Source organism: Nyctereutes procyonoides, unplaced genomic scaffold, assembly GCF_905146905.1.
Source record: "Nyctereutes procyonoides isolate TBG_1078 unplaced genomic scaffold, NYPRO_anot_genome, whole genome shotgun sequence".
Taxonomy (NCBI): domain Eukaryota; kingdom Metazoa; phylum Chordata; class Mammalia; order Carnivora; family Canidae; genus Nyctereutes; species Nyctereutes procyonoides.
The window spans coordinates 21,546,398-21,564,657 of NW_026575135.1; the positions used below are offsets into that span (position 1 = coordinate 21,546,398).

The window sequence follows — 18,260 nt, forward strand, 5'->3', positions numbered from 1 at the left end:
TAAGAAGGTGACAAGCTAAAATCTGAATGATAAGGAACAAGGTGTGAAAATCTAGGCCATGAGGGGAACATCATAGGGAGAGGGAAGGTGTAATGCAAAGGCACTGAGGCTAGAAAGATGGTCCAAACAGAGGGAATGCTAATGTGCACAAACAGGGTAGGGTGGCTGAGGGTAGAAGTCGTATGAGATGAAGTTGAAGAGATGGGCACAGGGCAGCTTATGTAGAACTTGGTAAGCCAGGGAAAGTGTAAATTTCAGTTCTGCTTGTTATGGGAAGCCTTTGGAAGGTTTTAAGCAAAGGAATGACATGGTCTGGCTTATATTTTTAAACATCCCTTTTACTGCTGTGATGAGATTTTTTTCTAATTTTGGTAACATACACCTAACATAAGAATTTACTGTCTTAATAGTTTTTGGATGTACAGTTAAGTAGTGTTAAGTACAGTCATGTTGTTGTGCAACCAATCTCCAGAGCTCTTTTATCTTGGAAAACGGACACTATATCCATTAAGCAGTAGCTCCCTGTTCTTCTCTACACTCCCTGCCTACCCCCACCCCCCACAAGTACCATTCTACTTTCTGTCTCTGAATTTTTTTTTCTAAGATTTTATTTATTCATGAGAGAGAGAGAGAGAGAGAGAGAGAGAGAGAGAGAGAGGCAGAGACACAGGCAGAGGGAGGAGCAGGCTCCATGCAGGGAACCTGACCTGGGACTCATCCCAGATCTTCAGGATTACGCCCTGGGCTGAAGGTGCGGCTAAACCACTGAACCACCCGGCCTGCCCCTGAATTTTTTTTTTAAAGGTTTTATTTATTTATTCATTCATGAGAGACAAAGACAAGGCAGAGACACAGGCAGAGGGAGAAGCAGGCTCCCTGCGGGAAGCCCAATGTGGGACTCAATCCCAGGACCCTGGGATCACGTCCAAGCCAAAGGCAGATGCTCAACCACTGAGCCACCCAAATGTCCCATGTCCCTATGAATTTGAGTGTTCTATGCACCTCATATAAATGGAATCATAAGATATATTTTTTAAAATTTATTTATTCATATGAGAGAGAGAAAGCATGAGTATGCACAGGAGCATGCACAGGGGGAGGGGCAGAAGGAGGGAATCTCAAGCAGACTCCCTGTTGAGTGTGGAGCCCAAGGCTGGGCTTGATCTTACAATCCTGACATCATGACCTGAGCCAAAACCAAGTGGCCCATAACCAACTGAGCCATCTACGTGCCCCATATTTGTCTTTTTATGAATGGTTTATTTCACCTTAGTGTAACCTTATTAAGGTTCATTCTTGTTGTAGCATGAATATTGAATTTCTTTCCTTATAAAGGCTGAATAACATTCCATTGTAGGTATATATAATGCATTTTGTTTATTCATTTATCATGGATGAACACTTGAGTTGCTTCCATGTTTTGGCTCTTGTGAATAATGCTGCTAGGAACATAGGTGTACAGATATCTTTTAGAGACTCTACTTATTTCTTTGGGTATAGGCCCAGATATGAGATTGCTGTATCATTTATATTTTTAGAGTTTTGAGAAACTGCTGTATTGTTTTCCAAAGTGGCTGCACCATTTTACATTTCACATTCTTGACAACATTTGTTATTTTCTGTTATGTTTTTTAACAGTAGCTATCCTATTTAGATGTGAGGAAGTATTTCGTTGTGGTTTTGATTTTCATTGCCCTACTGATTAGTGATATTGAACATCTTTTCATGTGCTTCTTGGTCATTTATCTTCTTTGGGGAAATGTCTATTCAAGACCTTTGACCTCCCCTCCTTTTTTAATAGAGTGCACATGCTGCACATGCACAAGTTGGGGCGCATCAGAGGGAAAGAGAAAATCTTTTTTTTTTAATTTTTATTTATTTATGATAGTCACACAGAGAGAGAGAGAGAGAGAGAGAGAGAGAGAGAGAGAGAGAGAGGCAGAGACACAGGCAGAGGGAGAAGCAGGCTCCATGCACCGGGAGCCCGATGTGGGATTCGATCCCGGGTCTCCAGGATCGCGCCCTGGGCCAAAGGCAGGCACCAAACCGCTGCGCCACCCAGGGATCCCGAGAAAATCTTAAGTAGGGCTCGATCTCATGATCCTAAGATCATGACCTGAACTGAAATTGAGTCCTATGCTCAACTGACTGAACCACCCAGGCGCCCCAACCTTTGCCCATTTTTAAATTAGGTTTGGTTTTTGTTTGATTATAGGAGTTCTTTATTCTGGGTATAACCCTTTATCAGACAGATAATTTGCAAATACTTTACTCCCATTAACGGAGGTTGCCTTTTTACTCTGTTGGTTGTGTCCTTCGCACAGAAGTTCTTATTTTGGGGGTGCGTTGGTGGTTCAGTCGTTTAGGCATCTTTTAGTTTCAGCTCAGGTAATGATCTCATGGGTCAGGAGATTGAGCCCCACTTCAGGCTCTGTGCTCAGCTGGGAGTCAACTTGGGGATTCTCTCTCTACACTTTCCCCCCTTAAGCATGCACTCATGCTTACTCCCTCTCTGTCTCTGAAATAAATCTTTTTTTTAAAAAAGTTCTTATTTTGAGGGAATTTCAGTTAATTTTTTCTCTTGTCTACCCTTTAGTGTCAGATCCAAGAAATTACTGTCAAACCCGATCTTATGAAGGTTTTCCCCTATGTTTTTTCCCTAAAAATTCTATAGTTTTAGTTCTTAAGTTCAGATCTTTCACTCATCTGAGTTAATTTTTGTATAATAGGGTAAGGTAAGGGTCTGTCTTCATTGATTTGCATATGGATATCTGGTTTTCCCAACACCATTGTGGAAAAGAGTGGGTTTTTTTTTTTTCTTTCTTTCTTTTTTTTTTTTTTTTGAATGTTTTTTTTCCCCATTGAAATTTGTCTTGGAATTCCTTTGAGCTTTGAGGGTCATTTCACTATATATGTAAGGGTTTATTTCTGGGCTCTTGTTTGTTCATTTGGTCTGTGTATCTGTCTCTTTTTTTAATTTTTTTTTATTTATTTATGATAGTCACACACAGAGAGAGAGGCAGAGACACAGGCAGAGGGAGAGGCAGGCTCCATGCACCGGGAGCCCGATGTGGGATTCGATCCTGGGTCTCCAGGATCGCGCCCTGGGCCAAAGGCAGGCGCCAAACCACTGCACCACCCAGGGATCCCCTGTGTATCTGTCTTCATGCTGGTACCACAGTGTTTTGATGACTGTAGCTATGTAATAAGTTTTGAATGATATATTTCTTGAGCCTAGATTACTAGAATAGAATTTTAAAAAAGAATATTTTTTCAGCCTTTCCTTTGTCTTTTTTTGTATATTTTTTCACACATATGCATCAATTTATGCTTCCATATGAGAAGGCTTGTCTCACTTCCTTTTCACATTGAATAGCATCCATAATGTCAAGTTACTTTGTGAATGATTGATGAGAAATGGTTTCTAATTGTTTCAATGAGTATTTCTGTGAATACTACTGAAATTGTATAACTCTTCATAGCTTCATTTGTTTCCTTAGTTACTTACTGATTTTTTAAAATTTGTCTTTTGCATAATTTTCTCTTCTTTTGGGATTTCCTTCTTTTGGGATTTCCTATCACTGTGTATAGGAACATTAATCATCTGTCCTATTTGCAAAAAATTTCCTAGCTTTTAATTTTTTTTTTTAGAGATTTTATTTATTTATTCATGAGACACACACACACACACACACACAGAGAGAGAGAGAGAGAGAGAGAGAGAGAGAGAGAGAGGGGCAGAGGAAGAAGCAGGCTCCATGCAGGAGTCCCAATGTGGGACTCGATCCCAGGACTCCAGGATCATGCCCTGGGCCAAAGGCAGGCGGTAAACCACTGAGCCACCCAGGGATGCCCCCTAGCCTTTAATTTTTAATAAAGTTTTTTAACATTCAGAAATTTAAAATTATTTTGAGAGCCAGTCTCTTGGTATAGTCCTTTGAAAATGTATTTTATTGCTTTTACTTTTAGGAAATCTGTTTCCAGTTATTTCCTTACATTTTCCTAAAGTTTTTAAATTTTATATTATGCTTTCTGAGCTATATGGTATTATGTGACACATTCTGTTTTTAAATAGATTCTCTCTTTGCCTTACTATGTAATATCTGAGGTGATTGGAAATACATTGAAATGATAGGTATTTTGAGATTATTGTTATGTGGCATTCCTGTCTTGGCTTTTGAAATGTCATTGCCTGCTAAATTTAATTTGTTTTTATTTATATGACACTGTTGTAACGAACAAGCAAGCAGAGGCGAAATAATAAACTTCTGTGGGAGCTTAAATTTTATATTTGCTTTTTATAAAAAGTTGCTCTGCTTTAAAGGTTTTGTTTAAGGTGATCATTTCTGTTTTGTGTGAATGTGCTCAGATAATATAACACCCTTTCTTCTTTAACTTAAAGTTTGGTAAAGACGTCTTGAATGTGGCTTGGGCTGGAGGGTTCAGGGTTTGTAGAGATGTGCCATGTATCAATGTCTGTGCAAAAAGCAACCACAAGGACACTGGCATTTTCAGTGAGCTGGCCACATCTCATGAATGCAGGGTGTTAGAATTCTATAGCCAGGGGCATCATCCAGAGCAAGGTTTCAACTATGCAGTCACATGAGCTCCACCAGCATTCCCTACAGGAAATTCTGTTTTCCATCAAACATGGTGAAAGTTTCAAGATATTCCTGTGTTCTGCTTAGAGAACATTCTCGTGTTTTTTGCATCTCAGCCATTTAAGACCCTCTCTCTTCATTCCCATGTCCCTTTCAGCAACTGCTTTTTAATTATCTTCTTCAAGTGAAGCTGGTATTGTCTGTGTGTGCTTTTCTATTTCTTAACTAGTGCTAACACTATGATTTTTTTTATTATTTTATTAACACTATTATTTATTTTCTTAAAGCCCTTACATAAGTATAGCCCATGTTCACTGGCTTTTCGGGTCATATTTTACTTTAGTGTCTAATTCCTAATGATTTAAGGCCTTGTTCCTTTTTGTTGCAGTGATCACTTTTAGTTAGCCTTTCTCTGCAAGTATTTCTGGGATGCCCTAGGTATCTTTTCTGGTGGTTGTTTGCCCTCCTAGCGAGCTAGCCCTTTGATTGAGGGCCTGTTGCTTATCAGCTTTTCTAAGTGCTGCTCTCGTTAGAGTCACTTTGGCTCCAGTTTGGGCTCACTTCCTAGACTATTGCATATAATAAGACCATAGTAAAGGCTCAGGGATTTAACAGGTAATTAAAACAAAGAATTTAAAGCTGGGTATGAAATAATGACTGTTCTCAAGAGTAGCCTGGCTCAAATTTTGTTTTCATGGCTTCTCTCCCTAGCCCTTGGCCTACTGCAAAAATAGGGTTAGCATATCTTTCCTCAGGGAATGCCCTTAAACACTGCTGTTTCCTCTTCTGAGTTGACTCCCAACTACTTTCATTTACTGTTGGTGTAGTAAAAATTGGCACAACTTTTTAGAAGGCAATTTAGCAAAATTTCTCAAAATTAAAAAACAAAGGCCCTTTGAAAACTGTTACAAAATCACTTTTATGGATATATTTTCAAATGCAGGCTGAACTATGTATGCATGAGAGTATTCGTATCTTTATAATATAAAAATACTGAAAAAAACCTAAATGTAATACTTAATGTTAAAAATAAGAGATGGTTCATCCCTAATAAGGAAATAACAGGCTTTTATTAGATCTGTATCCAGGTTGAATCTTTTTATTGCCTGGGGCTGTCCAATGGATTTTTAAAAACTATGATATTAGCATATGATTTGCCCTGAGATTGAGCTGCTAGATCAATTTAGAATGAGAGTAATAGCAGGTAGAATAGCTCCCAAGGTGTGCCCTATTTGCCGGAACAGAATGAGCAAGGTGCCTTTAAGATCTCTGCTTCAAAGGGTATGCATTAAGGCAGGTCATGCATCAGAGTCCACTCTTTCTCATTTATCCTGCTCCAGAGATTGAATATGTCATGATGTGCAGTGCATGCTTTATTTGCACTCTTGTGTCTCCATTTCTGGCTTGATCTTAGTCTCTGTTTTTCCTGTTTCTGACTCAGCTTATCTTAGGCACTCAGGTTTATTTACTCTTATGTCTTGAGCTCTTTCCTGGCCAATGGCCTTTCACCTGGTTCTGCTTTTTAGCCCCCCCCACCCCACCCCCCGCCTTCTCACTTTCACAGTCATGGTTCTATCCCTGGCATCTCTCACCTGTACTGTGGAAACAACAGTATGCTCACTTCTCCATCCCAAAGCTGGCTATATTTTGGGAAGTTTTCAGTGGACTTGGGTTTGGGTGAGCCTTTGCTGCCCCATTCTGGTCTTTAGCAACTATAGCTGGCAGTTGCTGATAACCTTTCCAATCTGACAGGTGGTAACATTTATGGGTGAAAGTGCTTATGCTGATGTTTTGCCTTAGATCATGTCTTGTCATGGTTATAGATAATGTGTACCCTGAATAGTGCTAGGTAAATACACCTTTCTGCTATGTAGCTTCATCTGATTGGTCCTTTTAGCTGGTTTTGGTGGAAAGAGGGAAACTTTTAGGGAGGAAGGTGAGCAGAGTTAGCTTTAGGAAATTTCAGAATTTCTTTTTTGTCCACTTGTTCCTCTCTTTTACTACCTATTCTACTTTTGTGTCTCCTTTCTTCCTGGGTATTTGCCTGTTGAGGAAAACATTGGAATTACCACTGCTATGAAATATCACATATCCTTAATTGAACTATTGAGTGCTTGCCATGTACTAGAACCTTTGCCAGAAGCAGTGAGATTTAGTCCTTGGCTTCAAGGAGTTCACTGTCTTAAATGGGCAAACGACTCAAGTAAGTGCATATTTACATGGCAGAGTGATTAATGCTATATTAGAATAGAAAATAGAGCCCACTAACTCAACAATAGTGGTGGAATTAGAGTGACATTACAGTCAGGAGACTTGGCAATGGATATGATGATAGCACAACCCTATTTCTGACAGTGTTATCAGTGGGAAACTGCCTCCTTCATTATAACGGTCACAGACTCCCAACAGGAGGAGGGTCATTCTTTACGTAATACCTTCTTTGGCAGGACCCAAAAGTGGGTATATTGCATTTTTTCTTCTACATACATGGTTCTTCAGCATCTGGACAAGTGATTCTTTATCTGCAGCTCTTCCATTGTGTGTTTCTTTTTTTTTTTAATTTTTTACTTATTTATTTATGATAGTCACAGCGAGAGAGAGAGAGGCAGAGACACAGGCAGAGGGAGAAGCAGGCTCCATGCATCGGGAGCCCGACGTGGGATTCGATCCTGGGTCGCCAGGATCGCGCCCTGGGCCAAAGGCAGGCGCCAAACCGCTGCGCCACCCAGGGATCCCCCATTGTGTGTTTCAACGTCTTAAGAGCTGCCCCTCCTTTCTTTTTTGTATATTCTCTACCAGCCATAATTTTTCCAATATGGATATCAGTGATAAAAAACAAAAGAGAAATAGGACCTGCTCTTGAGGGGCTTTCAGTTTAATGGAGGAAACAGACATTAATACGGTAAGGTATTGTGATAGAAATGTGTAAAAGAGCAAAGCCTGTATAGCTTCAGAGTCCCTTCTCTTGTATAAAGGCCCTTTGGGTAATCATGTTTAGATAGTCTGTGATGTCTTAGAAATGCAAAATTGAGCACCAAACCAAATTTTATATTTACTGTTTGGCAGACTGTTTAACTATCACTTATGTAAAATTTATTTGTAGTTATTGGTTATTTAGTGTGCTCAAAAATTATTTCTAGGGCACCTACCTGAGTGGCTTGGTGGTTGAGCATCTGCCTTTGACTTAGGTTGTGATCCTGGTGTCCGGATGAGTCCTGCATCAGTCTCTTCGCAGGGAGCCTCTTTCTCCCTCTGCTTATGTCTCTGCCTCTCTCTGTGTCTCTCATGAATAAATAAATCTTTTTTTTTTTTTAATATATTTCTAGCAAGAGAACTCTTCAAATTCACAATTTTGGAAGTTAGTTTTCTAGAAGCAGATTGTGAGTTTCAGTATGAGATCTTAAGCCTATCCTTTTATTTATTTAGTTTTTAAAGATTTTATTCATGAGAGACACAGAGAGAGAGAGAGGCAGAGACACAGGCAGAGGGAGAAGCAGGCCCCATGCAGGGAGCCTGATGCGGGACTTGATCCCGGGTCCCCAGGATCAGGCCCCAGGCCGAAGGCAGCACTAAACCGCTGAGCCACTGGGCTGCCCTATTAAGCCTATCCTAACACTCCTCTTTGTTAAAAATAAGGAAAGGACAGGGGCACCTGGCTGGCTCAGTTGGTGGAGCATGAGACTCTTAATCTTGGGGTTGTGAGTTTGAGCCCCTCATTGGGTATAGAGATTACTTTAAAATAAATCTTCATTTTTTTTAAAAGATTGATTTTATTTATTCATGAGAGACACATAGAGAGAGGCAGAGTAGTAGGCAGAGGGAGAAGCAGGCTCCATGCAGGAAGCCCCATGTGGGACTCGAACCTGGGACCCCAGGATCATGACCTGAGCCAAAGGCCGACGCTCAACCGCTGAGCCACCCAGGTGCCCCTAAAATAAAATTTTTAAGGAAAAGATAGAAACTCTGACAAATTTAATTCTAAGTTCAGTTGGCTAACCAGCAAATACTGCCAAATGTTTATAGAAGGCACACCACCAGTCTTACAGAAACTGTTCTAGAGAATAGAAAAAACTACCTGATTCATTTCTAAGGTTAGCATAATCTTTGTTAACAAATCTTGACAAAGACATTACAAAAATGGAAACAACAGCTATTCTCACTCAAGGACAACATGTAAAAATCGTAACGAACATGTGAACATGTTCAACTAAATCCGACAACATATATATAATAAGGGTAATAAGACAGGATTTTATTAGAAATGCAAAATTGGTATAACATCCAAAACCAGTCAATGTAATTCACATATTAACAGTAAAAGTGTATGATTATCTCATAGCTGCAGGGAAGTTTGATAAAATTAAACATCCCTTTGTGATAAACTTTAAAAAATTTAGAAATAAAAGAGAACTCTCTCTCTCTCTCTCTCTCTCTCTCTCTCTTTTTTAAAAGATTTTATTTATTCATGAGAGACACAGGCAGAGGGAGAAGCAGGCTCCATGCAGGGAGCCCGACATGGGACTCGATCCCAGGTCTCCAGGATCACACCTGAGCGGAAGCTAGGCGCTAAACCGTTGAGCCACACAGGGATCCCCAAAGAGAACTCTCCTAATTGCGGAAGGGATCTGCAAAAAACTTACTGCAAACATCATACTTAATGGTGAAATGTTGGAAGTTTTCCAGTTTGGGAATAAGACAAAAATGTATGTTCTCACTGTTTCTATTTAGCACCGCACTAGAGGTCCGAGTTAATGCAGTAAGACAAGACAAAGAAAAGGAAAAATGTATTGGAAAGAAAGAAATTGAATGGTCATTATTTTCTGCCAAAAGGATTGTATGTACAGAAAACTCAAAAAGATTGAGATAAACTATTGGAATAATTATATATATAATTATGCATTACATATATTTATATATATTTTTAGAATTAGGAATTATATATAAAACCTGGAATAAACCAAAGAACAAAAAATATGTAAGAGTTGTACAGAAAATGTAAAGAAATACTGAAAAAAAGTTGATGACTTAGGTAAATAGTAGGATGTATCTTGTTCATAGATTGAAGATCAGTATTGTAAAGATTCATTGCTTGTTCCAGCCCAGCCCAATCAAAATCTCAGCTGTTTTTCTCCCATGTATTAGAATAGTAGGTCACTACTGTAGGGAAGCCCAGTGACCAGACACATTTGAAGGAATTTTAATATGTTTCTTTTTGGTAAGCAGTGATTTGGTGTATTTTCATTTTAGAAGTGAGGGGACTTAAATTACTTGGAGTCAGAAGTCTCAAAAAGCTCTTGCAACAATCAGTTCCTTCGCCTACAAGTGCTGTGCTGTCCCTAGCCACCTGTGGCTGCTTAAATTGATCCTAGTCAACTCATTAGATGCACTAGCCTCATTTTGAGTGCTTAGTAGCCACATGTGGCTTCCTTTTGGATGATGCAGGTATTGACCATTTCTATCCAGAAAGTTTATTGGACACCACTCCAATAAGGTTTTGCACCTTTTTGAACAGACACCAAATAAAATTTTAGGTGGACTGGGGTTGAACAACTGTTCTCTTGTAATTTAGCACCTGCTATATCAGGTGGTCAAAACTGGCCTAGTTTAAAGCCTATCCTCTTGATTGGGTGTTTATTAGCAAGATACTAGATTTTCTGGTGAAGAAAATGAATTCGAGAAGAAATTGCAGTACAAATTTCAAACTATCCCAACTTTGAGTTGTGGGGTTATTGTTTACATCTACACAGACTTCTTGGGTTAAACCCCAAGAGCCCAGATAGCTAAGGTCTTAACCATTTGAGAAGGTCTCTTCTGGAGTTTGCCTCACAAAGGATTGGCTGAGGCCCTAGAGGATTCACATTAAGTTTAAGGGATGGAAATCCTGGAGTACTGTAATAGATTTTTGCTGCTGAGATTCAGCACTTGAGGGATCTGGCTCTTTTGATTAGATAGAGAGCTCTCAAATGTTAATTTCCCTTCTCTTTCCCAGTTTTTTTTTTTTTTCCTCCTTTCTTCCTCTCATCACATAGCTAATATCCAAGTATACAAGAAGAGTGGTTTCAGAGTGGTTTGGATTATGTGAGGAAGCTTGTGCAGCTGAGGTTCTGCCAGGAGCTAGGTGAAGCTACAGCAGTAGATGGGGAATTATTGAGGGACTCACAAGTTAGAAACGGATTGCATTGGATGCATCTAAAAGTGTGGTTGGGATTTATGATAATATCATGAAATGAAAAAAAAACCTTTTATAATTTGTATATAATCATCTACAAACTGACAGCTTTGGAAGACAGCACGTTGGGAGGAAGAGTCAGCTAGATAAAATGACTACATTAATAGGGGTTTGGGGCTAGGAGAGAGGGGTTGTGTTTTTCGGTGCCTGTTATATCATTCTTAACTCTCTTTGTACAGGAATTGTAAAAGCTCGTGATTTATTGCTGGAACTTTGATTCTTAGTTGCTAAGCACTAGCTGTTGTGCTTCAGGCTGTTGGTTTAGACCTTGGGGTTTCAGAGCCAAAGCAGAGAGCCAGCTCAGTCTGATATGGGAGACAAATGTACACAAATAGTGTTACTCATACCTATTCAAAAGATCTTTGAACATTAGTCTGATTCCTTAATTTTCTACTGCAGGCAGCTGAGGCCAAGAGCAGGAAGGAGACTGGTTTAAGTAAGAACCTAGGTTTTTGCTGATTGGACTACCCTAAAATATCACCATCCTTGATGGTATCAACCACTTCCTATCTGCTTAAAGTCCACTTCTTTCATAATGCCCCCTTGATGGCCCACCTTTCCTCTGATACCACTTAGCTGTCTTTTCCTTGCATTTATTGTGCTTTTATGGTATATCTGTCTTCCCTTTTAGATCTTGAACGTGATCAGGACAGGCACTATGCCGGCTGCGGTCTTTGTACCTATCTTATTTCCTACTCTTAGCATGGTCTGAATAATAGGTTTAATTAAGCCTTTAGAGTTGGATACGTTGGGTTCCAACCTGGTTGCTTCTTTGAGAGACACCTCAAAATAATCACCTCCTTCTACATCAATAAGAATTCCTCTTCTAGGGCCACATGAATACATATTCTACCGTGAATTGAGTGAGGTTAGTTACTGTTTGATGGCGGAGTTTTGGAGGGAGGAGCGGGAGACCGAAGCTGTGTACGAATTAGGAGACGCTCCGGCCCCAGGGTAGCCCGGCCTCGCCGAGCGCGCGGGGGGAGGGGCGGGCCGGGGCGGGGCTGCGCAGGGGCGCTGTGCGACGGGCTCTGTTGCCGGAACTAGTCCTCGTCGCGCGCCCGGACGCGCGCAGCGCCGCCCCGCCCCCTTCCCCGCGGGGAGGAAACAAAGGGGGCTCGGCGCGCGGAGCCGAGCCGAGCCGAGCCGAGGGGGAGAGGGGAGGAGCGTCTGGCGGCCTCGCGCTTTGGACTTGCTAGGTTTGTTCATTTGGGGGGACGACGTGGGGAGGCGGGCGGCGACCTCGAGCCGCGCAGGGGGAGTGCCGCGTGCTCGCGCATCTTGCGGCCTGGCGGCCGGGGGTGTCGCCTGCGCGCGCAGCGGAGGGCAGTGCGCCGGCGCGGCACGGCGTGTTCGCCAGCAGCGAGGCGGGGTGCGGCGAGGCGGGACGGTGCCGCGGCCCCGGCAGTTAGGGCCGGGGGCGGAGAGGATGGCGCCCCCGAGGCGTTAGCGGACTCTGTCAGCCGTGAGCGCGCAGCGGTTTCCTGGCGCGGCCCGTGTGATGGTGCCGGGAGGAAGGAAGCGCCGTGACAGCGCCTCGGTCGGAGCCCGGGTTCCGGGGGTGAGGAGGCCCGGGGACGGCGGAGCTGGCGAGCTGGCCGCGGGCTGGGCGAGCAGTCACAATAGGAGGCGGCGGCCCAGCGAGGAGCCGCGGGAGCAGCCCCGCAGGGCGGGGCCTCCCCTCGCAGGTACTGGCCGCCGCGGCCGTTGGTTCCCGCGCGAGGGCGGGCCGGGCCGGGCCGGGTCGCGCCGCAGGCCGTTGGGAGCCTGCGGGGCCGCTCCGGGAACCCGGAGGAGGTGTGGTAGCCCGCGGGTTGGGGCGCGGCCCGGCCGCCCGGCGCTCTTTGTTCCCGAGGTGGCGGCGTGGAGGTGCGGGTGCAGCCCGCGGGGCCGGCCCGCCGCCTGGCAGAGGGCCCCGGCCGCGCGCTCCCTCCCGCCTGCCGAGGCGCAGGTGAAATGATGTCACCGGGAGAACGCGGAACCCGTTCGCCGGGGCCCTTTCGCGCGTCCTTCTGCCGCCGCAGCCGTCGGTTCGGGCTGCGTTTTGTTCTCAGGGGATGGAAGTTCTTCCTTTCAGGGCCGAAGAATGAGAGAGGTTGGTTTTGAACCAGGAATTTTTCAGATCATTGAGAGAGAAAGAAAGTAAAGTTTTTGTTTCGGTACGTAGGCTCTGTAAGAGACGTAGCCTTTTTTCTTTGTGCTATAAAAGTTGAGTATGCTAATTGTCCCACCTTAAATAGAAATGAATACATGTCATTGCTGGCATCATGTGATATTTCCTTCTCTTAACGTTGTGGCGCACGTAAATTTGAAAATTTAAAGTGTATGCAACTCCTGCACAGCCGATTTGTTGCTTTAGAATTACGAGCCTCTTGGGATCGTGTTTGGCCCTGATTTACAGGTGCTATTGTTAAAATATTTACTTCAGTTCTTTTAACTAGGATCAAATTTAAAAGACAACAACTATTCTCTCAATTTTTGTGAAATCAAAACTTAATAAAAATCTAAGGACATTTGGGATCAAAGTAAAAATTTTCCTGTCTTCAGACAACATACTGGAAAGGAAGAAATAGGACTTCTACAGAAGTAACAGTACAAGACCGAATACAGGTGTTAGATCCGATGCAGTGAATTTGAGACATACTTGCAGTCAAAAGGGGAAAATGACTAACTGGATTTTTTAATGAGAATTGTATCTCCTCACATACTCCTTTCTCCAGTTCTTGCTAGTTTGTAGACTTACTGGCGTAATGTTTCATTTTTCAAAAACCTATTAAACCTTGTCTATTCATTACAGGAGTTCAATTTTAAGTTGATTTCTAAAATTTTTTGTAAGACTTATCACTGAGAGATATAGTAGACTTTAAAGGATATAGTTTAAATTTTGCCACAAACTGGCCATGTGGACCACAGAGCTTCATTTGTAAAATAGGAAAGTTGGATTTAGATGATGTCTGTGGTCCCTCCACCTCTGATGTCTTTTGTGACTCTGGAAGGTAGTTTGTTTCTGTACTTGCTGAGGTCGATATACCCGTCCTGTTTTTATAGGGAACTACGTTTGCAAGTATTAATCTGAGTAAATGCTAAAAATTTTCTTTGCTAGAGCATCCTGACTTTTGAGGCAGAGTGGACATAGGATGGCATAGTTAGACATAACTGAATCTGTTAGCATCACAATGTGGAGTGTAGATCTATTGTCTCTCTGCCAATAGCTTTGGATGAACCTTTTAGTTATATTACCAGACTCTTTATTTGTGCTTATATTTACTTTTTTTCAAGGCTGTGGGTGGGAACTTATGGTGGAGAAATACTCAGAAATCTCAAATGATTGATCTGTATGGAAAGATTACTAGTCAAGATTATCTTTGTCTTTTTCCAGCTATTCCATCTCTCTCTCTCTCTCTCTCTCTCTCTCTCTCCTGCTTCAGTTTTATTAGGCCACCTTCATTTTGTAATTCACTTTGCTGGTTTTTGTGTAGTGTCTGGGTCTTGTTTTCTGATTATTTTCCTGTTGGCCATATATATCAGGCATGTGTTTTCAATTGTTTTCTACTTTGGTTAACTACATAACCTGCTTTATTTATCTCTGGAGAGAGTATACAGATTGTAAACACATTTGAATGTAGTTTGGTCTAGTTCATTCAGCAAATGTTAAATTCCTGGAGTGACGGCCTTTCTGGAGATGAAGCAAATGCCTGAATTCTGTATAGTAAATTAACAAGTGAGAAATTTTAGAAGATAGAGGAAGAGGGGCCATCTAGACAGTCTCATTTCCCCCACCCAACTCTTACATCTTTTCATGTTCCTTTTTAAAAAATTTCAGCACTTATCTTCTCCTCTCTGTTAGAGGGCCCTATTTCTTCATTTAGTTCCTATTGAATTGCCCCTCACCAGAGTCTAAGAGCAAGAATAATTTCTTTTTCCCAAGTAGTCATAGCATCTAGCACATAGTAGACGTGCAGTCAATATGAGTTGATTATGAATTTTCTCTAATAAGAATCTTTTTTTAAAGATTTTATTTATTCATGAGAGACACAGAGGGGCAGACATACAGGTAGAGGGAGAAGCAGGCCCCATGCAGGGAGCCTGATGTGGGTGGGACTCGATCCCTGGACTCCAGGATCACGCCCTAAGCCGAAGGCAGTGCTAAACTGCTGAGCCACCAGGGCTGCCCTTTAATAAGAATCTTAAAGAGCCTAGTCACACTTTATCTTTTCATACATACATGTATTTGTGTATAAATTTTTCATACTGGTTGGATTGGTCATGGTCTGTGTACTTTCCAAATCCTTGTAATTTTTAGAGATAAATCTTGAAGAGATACTTTAGAGCATTGTGCTAAGGGTTACCACCCTAAATAAAGTTATTTCAGACACTTCCTTGCTGGGAGAATAATGTGCAGGCAAATCTGGATGTGGAGGGGAAAGAAAAAAAAAACCTTTTTATTTAAATAATTTGTAACTTATTTTTTCTAACCTTTATGTCCACCTTCTCAGTAGATCAGTAGATGTTATGGTTACAGACCTCCTTAATTGCCTGTAACGTGTGTCCCCCCCCGCCCCCCATCCCCGAGTAATATATGGGACTATAGGGTTAGGGAAAGGATGGTGAAGCCTTTCAGTCATTTTCACCCAATCTGGTTCTGTTGTGCTCCCAGAAAGACATGAACCCAGTTTGTTTGCCTTAACTCAAGAATGGGAATAATAGTTTTAAAAAATGATCATTCTAAAAAATAAAAAATAAAAAAATAAATATAAAAATGATCATTCTAGTGCTGAACAGCAGTGATCTTCCTTCAGGAGGTAGTACTAGTCCTTGAATGGCTTAAGGCTGTGTGATAGTCCACCAATCACGTATATACCATTATTTTACTTAGCAAGTACTTATTTGTTAAACATTTAGATTACTTCTTATTTTAAATTGTTGCTATTATGGTACTGTGATAAACATTTGTGCATGTGGCTTTTCCTGTATTTTGGGGGTATTCCCATATTAGAGTAAAACGAGAATTTATCAGATGAAAGATTGCTGACTCAAACTGTTCAAATAGTTGATAAAATCTATTTGATTACTTTCCAGGAGATTAACATTTGCCATCATGAAAGCAGTGAGAATATGTGGATTTTGAGATAATTTGGATTTGACCTTTTCGTTTTTTAGGTACCCAGACTTCACCTAGAGGAAGGAGTAAAAGACCTGGTGGGGTCAACACTAACTACCTCACTCTTCATTTTTTGTTTTGTTTCAGTTTGTTTTCCTTCTGAAAGGCTGTGATTTGAGTGCTTTTGACTAGTTGATAATGCTGCTAGTGACAATGAACAATTTTTTTCCCTGAAGAATAATGTGGTTGTTTGGAGAAGACTATTGGCCTTTTAGCAATTCATGTTGAAGAAAGTAGGTTATTTTAATGTGTGGCCTAGAGATCATGCACCTGCCTATCCTCTACCTCATCTTTATAAGAAAAATGTAAATGAATGAAAAAGGAAGCTGCTACCAGGAGCAGCTTTATAGAGTGCAAGTTCCAAGACAATATCTGGACCTAAGCCCTGTGTTATTTTTAGCACCGTAACATAATAATTACACTCTTCAAGACAAAAGTTTAATTGTTGGTTATATTATAGTTTTACCACACAGGGAAAGGCCACATTAAACAAAAGATGGCCTAAAATAGTACCATATTGGTGCTTAAAAGGTTAAACTATTCTGTAACTTTAGTCTTATGAAACAGGTGGTTTTCTCAGTTATGCTGGGTAAATTTGACATATAGTTATATGTAAATATTAAAAATGCGAAGTGTGGGGAGTTGCAGTTCAGGTCTCAGGGATGTTTCCTTTATTGGATTTTTAAAACATAGGTTGCATGCTGAGCAAAGACTTAAGTTACTGTATCTTTGTAATGTTCAACAGTTCCCAGGTTAGAGAAAAAGAGAATTGTATCAGTTTCCAGATACAGTATACAGTATTTTAAATGAGGAAGATTGAGGGAAGTAGTGGAAAGTTATGTCAAATAATTTATGTAGAAATACTTAAAATAGCTTTAAATAGACTTTGTGAAATAGTTTTTTATTAATCCAATTAAATTACAAGAATGAAAGTTACTTTTTAAAAGAAGTTTTATTTAAAGTAATCTTTGCACCCAGCATGGGGCTCAAACTCAGAACTCTGAGATCAAGAGCCACATATTCTTCTATCTGAACCAGCCAGGTGCCCCAAATGTTACTTAAAAAAAAAATTTTTTTTTTAAGATTTTATTATTCATGAGAGATACAGAGACAGAGAGGCAGAGACACAGGCAGAGGGAGAAGCAGGTTCCATGCAGGGAGCCTGATGTGGGACTCCATCCCGGGTCTCCAGGATCATGCCCTGGGCCAAAGGTGGCGCCAAACCACTGAACCACCCAGGCTGCCCACTTTTAAAATTCTTAAACTACAAGGTGTTTTAGTGGGTCAAGCATGGAATTCATTCATTCATTCATTCAGCATGAATTTTAGAGCCAGATAGACTTAGCTTCAAATTATGGTTTTGGTATTTATGAGATAACATGGCTTTAAGCAAGTCAGTTAACCCTGACTTGCAGTGTATAAAGATCAGAGAGCCAGTTCAGTTCCTAGTATGAAGTTCGCTATTACCAGGTTTTAAAAACTGCTGTGTTGCTTAGATATAAGTGTCTTAATTTAGATCTTTCATCAAATTAATACAGCTAAGATTCTGGAGAAGAAACTTTCTTCAGGTGTGGAAGAGCAATTTCTGTTCTATTCGATACATATATGTCCTGTTAATTTTCTATTGTGTGTAACAAATTACCACACACTTAGTAGCATAAAATATGAACCTGTTACCTCACGGATAAACACATGGAACAGGAAATCTTGACATGGGTTAGCTGCAGGGCTGTTAGTGGTTTTACCTGTCTGATGCTGCCATGTCAGGAGAGGTTTGATGTCCTCTTTCAAGCCACTGGTTGGTTCAATATGGTTCTTGTAATTGTAGGACTGAAGTCCCTTGTTTTCTTGCTAGCTGTCAACTGGTGACCTTCTCAGCTCCTACAGGGTGCCTTCTCGTCTCTGCAGCATGACCCCGTCCTGTTCATATGTCTTCTAACAACATAGTGGTTGCCTACAGGGTTGACAGGAGAATCTCTTCAGGAAGAGTCAGTTCCTCTTTTAAGAACTTTTTCTGATTTGGGCTTACCTTGATTAACTTCAAATCAACTGACTTGGGATCTTAATTACACTTGAAAATCCCTTTACTTCTGTGAATGGGTTCATATAATTAGGTTATATAATTTAACCTAACCATGGGAATGAAATCCACTGTATTTACAGTCCTGCCTACACACCATGGAGGGATGGATTATATAGATGTGTACCAGAGGTGGGAATCTTGGAGGCCTTCTTAGAATTCTGCCTCACAGGGACACACAGAATGATT

At 41.2% G+C, this 18,260-nt stretch overlaps 1 protein-coding gene across 8 annotated transcripts in view; it reads left to right on the plus strand.

The window, feature by feature from the left end:
* The window catches only part of RNF38 (ring finger protein 38), a 136,783-nt gene that overhangs the window by 72,913 nt on the left and 45,610 nt on the right, over positions 1 to 18,260 (plus strand). For 2 of the 8 annotated variants that reach the window (XM_055302471.1, XM_055302474.1), the window contains exon 1: positions 12,417 to 12,518. The exons of 3 other annotated variants lie outside the window; for them this stretch is intronic. Coding sequence is in view for 1 of the 5 variants with exons in the window: in XM_055302467.1 (XP_055158442.1) it covers positions 12,917 to 12,925 (9 nt within the window). In the remaining 4 variants the exon portion in view is untranslated. Of the gene's footprint in view, positions 1 to 11,894; positions 12,030 to 12,203; positions 12,519 to 12,903; positions 12,926 to 18,260 lie in introns of those variants that run through there. 3 more of the 8 variants (XM_055302469.1, XM_055302468.1, XM_055302467.1) reach the window with 3 other exon arrangements.